The sequence below is a fragment of the Setaria italica genome, chromosome IX (assembly GCF_000263155.2).
Source record: "Setaria italica strain Yugu1 chromosome IX, Setaria_italica_v2.0, whole genome shotgun sequence".
NCBI lineage: Eukaryota > Viridiplantae > Streptophyta > Magnoliopsida > Poales > Poaceae > Setaria > Setaria italica.
In genome coordinates this window covers 25,787,006-25,793,160 of record NC_028458.1, presented here as the reverse complement: position 1 = coordinate 25,793,160, position 6,155 = coordinate 25,787,006, and the positions used below count along the sequence as shown (strand labels likewise).

At 45.4% G+C, this 6,155-nt stretch overlaps 1 protein-coding gene across 1 annotated transcript; it reads right to left on the bottom strand.

The window, feature by feature from the left end:
- Positions 1-3,036: 3,036 nt before the first annotated feature.
- Positions 3,037-5,688, bottom strand: LOC101761872 (acyl transferase 1). The gene is made up of 2 exons (XM_004983233.3): positions 5,186-5,688; positions 3,037-4,166 (listed from the first exon to the last, which is right to left on the bottom strand). The coding sequence occupies exons 1-2, from the start codon at positions 5,618-5,620 to the stop codon at positions 3,216-3,218; spliced, it is 1,386 nt and encodes a 461-aa protein (XP_004983290.1). The 5' UTR covers positions 5,621-5,688; the 3' UTR covers positions 3,037-3,215.
- Positions 5,689-6,155: the final 467 nt, after the last annotated feature.

Here is a 6,155-nt window from a genome sequence, read left to right as displayed (position 1 = left end):
GATCTCCATCTCCCTAGAACTTGTTCACCATGGTGATCTCCATCTCCATGTTCCATGTGCGCCATCCTCCTTGTGATGAGTCCTCCAAGAACTACTCCACGCTATTACATCTAATAGCTACTAAAGAAAGTTACATAGTTGCTTGGATCATCACAGATTGGCACGCAGGCCATCAAATACATTAAAGTGACAACACATATGGCTCCAGCCGTGTTGCCATACGCGCGACACGCAGGTCACGAATGAGTTACACACATGCATCACATACACAAGGGGCCATACCGATCACAAAATTATAGCATCCTGCAAAATAGAGTTATGCGTTCTAACGTTCCAAACTTCAGAGGCCTGAAACTCCATCTTCCAAGTCGAATTTAGGAAATCTGATTTTGCCAAAGTGGTTAATTTGCATGTGTAACTTTTTCTTCTAATCGATTTTCATATATAATTCGCCTCGATCTGAGATCGTACCGAAAAGTTACGGCTGTTTTACCGAAACACACGCATACAGCAAAATTCCAACCCGGTAGTAGATCCAATCTACTATTGCGTATCACATGTGCCTGGCGTATGATCTTGGATTTCGATTCGACCAATCATATTGATCTTCGCTCGCTACAACTGGCATAACATGTATCACTTAACTTCGATGGTGGAAATTCGACCGGTAGGAGTACGTCATTACATGACCATTGCAGCAAGATCACGAAACCAGGTCATATATCAATCTGAAAACTTGCATATCTCCATATGCACACATCCCGAATCCATAACAAAAGAGCTACGGCTCTGAAAGGGATACGAGGTAGGCTACGCTAGCGCAAAATAAAATTTTTCTACCACGTAAACCAAGAAAACTGCCGTATATGGATCACGGGATTACCACTCGACGCATAGGTGCGGAAGTTGTAGAATCGCGTCGGGGCAGTGAAGTCGACCAGCGTAGTCGAACACGTCGCCGTTGAGCAACTCCTCAGCAACTCGTGCCGCGGCTCATTGTCAGCTCGTCGTGGCTCGTCGGCGGCTCGTCGTGGCTCGTCGTCCTCTCGTGTGACAGCTCATCCAAGTGCTGCAGATGCAACACCTACAAGGTATCCACATGTGCAGGGAGGAAGTGTCGCAAGCCGGACTGCTAGGTCCGCGAGTTGCAACAGGGCGAGGGCGTGGGAGGCACGGCGGCTGTGGTTCGACCAAAGGGTGTGAACCCTAGGGTGCCCCCACCCCTCTATTTATAGGGGGTTACTGACGGGCCTCTAGGTCTGAGACCTATTAGTACTCCTAAACCTGATCCAATTTGGATCATATCCGAATTGGTCTTCCAACCCCTTAAGTGTGTGACCCTGTAGGTTCGGATGCGCATAGACATGGCCCGAGTACTCCTACTCGGTCCAATAGTCGGTAGCGGCCTCTAGCAAGACGTGCCAACTCCTATACGCACACAAAGATCATATCAGACGAACCATCACAACATCACATACATGCAATTGCCTTTGCCTCACGATATTTAGTCTAGCTTCGAGCCGACCACTCATTCTTGATCCTGTGATTAGGAATCCCTTTATAGGTTAACTTTTAACCTTACGTAGCATGGCTATGCATTTTCTGATCCGATCACTCGAGGGACCCAGAGATATCTCTCTCAATCAGAGAGGGACAAATCTCATCTTGATTGACCATGCCTCACAGCATGCTTCTTGACAAACTCGAAAGCTACCTTTATAACTACCCCGTTACAGCGTAACGTTTGATAGCCCCTAAGTAAGTCGATCCACATCTTGAGAACATACGCTAATCTCAGGTCTAAGGACAAAGCGTACATGTTGTGTAAAGAGAGAACTATGTAACTCATGTTGGGTCAGTCCTAGCACATGTCTCTACAAGTGCCCACATTATTAGTTTGGCATCTCCATGTCCATGACTTGTGAAATATAGTCATAAACTAATACAGGTGCTAGTCTAATATTCATGTGTGTCCTTACATGAACTCCGACTAGTAAAGAGTTTCACATACAATTCACATAATTGCAAATCAATTCAAGTAGCCTTTAATGGATATTCAATGAACATAGTATATAAATCATGGATACAATAAGATATCATCATCTCTATGATTGCCTCTAAGGCATATCTCCAACACTAGCGTGGCAGCCCCGTTGGTCCCGGTTTTTTACAAACCGGGACTAAAAGATGGTCTCATGTCCTGGTTCAAGGACCCGTGATAAAAGATTGCTCCTTTTATCACGACGGGTTAATCCCGGGTGCATTTTCGGAAGATATGCACCCTACGAACCGGTAGTAATACCCAGTTCTCTAGTAGTGTAGTAGTGAGAGTACGACGAGGCAGTCGCGTTGGTCCGTGCGGCGGCGATGGTGATTGGATCAGCCAAGCGAGGTGCGTGAGGGAGGCGGTGGCGGCAGCCCATCGAAGTGACACCGAAATGAAGCCTGACCGGCTGACCCTCACGGTGAAACAAAAGCCGGACCTCGTAGTGTCGATACGGGTGGACAAATAATCAGAAGCAAGCCCGAATTATGAACTAATTAACACAAGAATCGATAGCAGACGTTCGTGTGAGATCCGATAGCTTACAACGTCAACTGACACAAACACAAAATATCAGGACCGATCCAAATGCAGTTACACAGCAACAACAGAAGTACAGCAGCAACCAGCAAGTCTCGGCATGCCCATCCGCCTCACGCCGTCCTCGCCGCGCGGGGGTGTGTGCTGGGAGAAGCCAAACCTCTGCACCACTGGGGCCGGTCGCTGACGACGCGATATGAGCTGGGTGGCATGAGGACGACGAGGCGGTCGTGATGGTCCGTGCGGTGATGATGGCGATGGGGATCAGCCGAGCGAGGTGCACGAGGGCAGCGGTGGCGGCAGCCCATCGAAGTGACGCCGAAATGAAGCCTGACCGGCTGACCGTCACGCTGAAACAAGAAACTGGACCCGATAATGTCGAAACGAGCGGACAAATAATCAGTAGCGAGCCCAAATTAACATGTAACATAAGAATCGACAGCAGACGTTCATGTGAGATTCGGTGGCTCCCAACAACGTCGATTGACGCAAACAGAAAATCTCAGTCACCTGAGAAGAAGCGAAGGGGATATCATAAATATAATTCCTCTAGCTAAAGATTGCCACCCTACGAAGTCCAATTGGTTAATCATTACATCCAACTGATTAACGATAATCTTTACACTCGTTCCTAGAGGGCACTCAGTATAACTAAGTTCTTCTCATCGTGCTTGTTCAACCAAACAGACATTTCGTTTGTGAACCTCTCCATGGCCGGCTTCGGCAAAAGCATGGACACAATGGTTGAGTACTCATCATCTTCGTTCTTGCATCTCATGTGGTCGCTTCCTAACTTTGAAGTAAGGTCCCCAGCCAGTGGTATGCCACCACCGACCAACTCAGCCCATCCAAACCGCGTTACATTTGTGGCAATCCATTTTGTATCAGAAACCTCGTAAATTCGGTCCATCATCGGAGGTGGCCACTGACGTGTCAGTGCAATTGTATGTATCATTGATTTCATGCTTTCCTTTGTCACGCTGAGCTTGGTTTTACGCACAAGCTCAACCGTGTGGGCAAGAGGCTGACTGCACAGCTCATTAACAGTGGCTTCTACTATGGGAGAAAAGTGTGCGTTGCCATAGTAACCACGTGGGATGAATGTATGTTTATTCCACTTGCCACGTGCATTCATAGTAATCATAAGGCGAACCCACTGATTGGACTCGTAATCCAGAGCTATTGTACGGCATCGCCACATGATTGCAGTTAGCAGTTCAAAGGATGTAGCAGAATTGGCAAGGGATCCCCTTACGTGACTTCGTAGGCTTGCTATCTCCCTTGGCCCAAAGAGGAAGTACTGGACTATCATGTCCTCAATTGGAGTTGACAGCATCACGTCGTCAGATTTGTATTGTAAGTCATTTGGTGATGGGTTATATGCAGCGTCCAAATGTGTGATAAAAGATGGGTTGCATCCTGTTAGGAGATCTCTTTTCCAAACCGGCAAAATGGTGGGCACTGCTTCACCACGAGCCAATTCAGCTACAGATCTGACGAACTGAACCATACCGAATCCATCTGCAATGTTATGGCACATATGGAATCCAATAACAAATCCACCACATTGGAGCCGTGTAACCTATTAAAACATAAAACAAGCCATGTCACTTGTATGCTGAAATTAAATGTGCGTGTAGCAAGAGAAGAACTTGTAATTTTCCAAATTTCTTATGCTCATAGCATATAATCGAAGATTAATTACATTGGACAAATAATAGTTCGAAATTTTATATTTTTAGTGTTTAGACTAGTTTCGGAATCTCTTTCTGACTGCTTTGCAGTGGTATTCAGACATAGCTTAATAAAGTTAAATATTTATTAATAAAGACATGTGAACTAGTATCTCTTTATACCATCATTCTAAAAGTATGTTTAACTAAGAAATTATCATGTCTCTAGTAAGATATATCGGCACTTCTTTTCTTATTCTTGTATTTCTAAATCATCTTATTTCCAGAATTTAATTTCTACCTAATGTGTTTCAACGTCTCATAAGCTGCTTGACAACTACATCAAACCACATTCCAAAAAACTTTATTTCTAGCAAGAGACATTTCAACAAAATAACCTCACCCAGACCGGTGTTAAAGAGGCACCATTTAGCTACTACTGTGGAGAAGCCAAAAGGCTAATTTATTAACCATTGACGTTTTTTAAAAAATATCAAAACCTAATTTTTATTGAAATTGTCTGATCATTTTGTAAACTCATAGAGATTTTTAAAATAATTATTAATTTGCAACTGCAAATTGAACATGTTGTCACAAAAGTCTAGTTGGGCTTAAGGCATCAACTCTGGCTACAAACCTTGCCCTTCTATGCTATGGTCGATGGCATGAAAGAGAAATGTATGTGTGAGATATAATCTGTTCTATATCATTGTTTCCCGAGTCTAGGACATCCAAAACTGTCCGGCCCGGCTATATGATTCTCGTGTTTCTATAAGAAGTTTACAAATTAAAAATGGAACGTCACTATGTATACATGATTCGGTAATTATGGAGATATCCAATTATGGAGATATCCACTTCTGTGGAGGTAGATTGTGACATTGCATTCTAAAGCACATGCAACTAGAAAAGCAACATGTACGTGTACCTGCATGAGGACCAGCGGTTTGCCGACCACAGCTCTTGTTTCACCTGCATCGCACAGGAGCTCCTCGACACACGGATACGGCGGCAACAGAGGCTTGCCGAATTCTTCCAACCGCACATCCGCATCGGCCTCCACAAACACAACCCCTTCCGCCGTGCAGTCCACCACCAACTTCTCTCCGGCGGCCTCCCTGAGCCGCCCGGCTATGGGGTAGTAGTACACCAGCGCCTCCGCCAGTGCCGTCTTGATGGCCTTCGCTGGATCATCTGGCCTGTTGCCGCAGCCAGGACAGCTGCGGAAGAAGGCGATGACCGTCTCGTAGTATCGCAGAGTCCGCTGGTCATCGAGGTCGGAGAGGGCCTTCGTCTCGAGTGGCGTCGGCCGCGCCGGTGAAACCAGCTCGGGCTTACTGCGACGCGCCTTGAAGGACACCATGGTCTAGCCGCTAATAGTACGTCCGTAGGGAGCGTGGGCGCGAGTGTATGTGCTATAGATGGAGTGGTTTTTAGAAGAACCGCTCCATGTGCTGCAGCTATATATATATATATATATTGCTTTGGATGGATGCATCTCGCTACTAACAGAAATTATGGATTTTTTTTTATCGCGCAGGAGATGGATATTTGGCTATTTGCTCACGCTAGCTTTTTTTCGCCAGCGGTGTACGAAAAAAGTTTGAAACTTTAAAGTCACCGCTAGGAGTATATTGCACTGTCCACTAAGTAAAGAATCGATATTCCATCCTCAACAAAAATCTCGATCGTTTTTTAACCAACGGGGCTAAATGTTTATCCTTAGTCCCGGGTGAAAAATCCGAAATTAAAGATGGGGACCTTTAGTCTCAAATAATTAGTCCCAGTTAGATTTTCGAAACTTATACATCCTTCCAACCGGAACTAAAGTTTACTTTTCCACCGCTCGTCTCGGGCATACGATGCACGGAATGCAGCCAGTTGTAAGACATAAATTG

Bases quoted from the DNA above. Each gene is read 5' to 3' on its own strand.
- LOC101761872 (XM_004983233.3), bottom strand. From the start codon at position 5,620: ATGGTGTCCTTCAAGGCGCGTCGCAGTAAGCCCGAGCTGGTTTCACCG. The intron at 4,167-5,185 runs GTACACGTACAT...ATGTTTTAATAG, and splicing joins AACCGCTGGTCCTCATGCAG to GTTACACGGCTCCAATGTGG.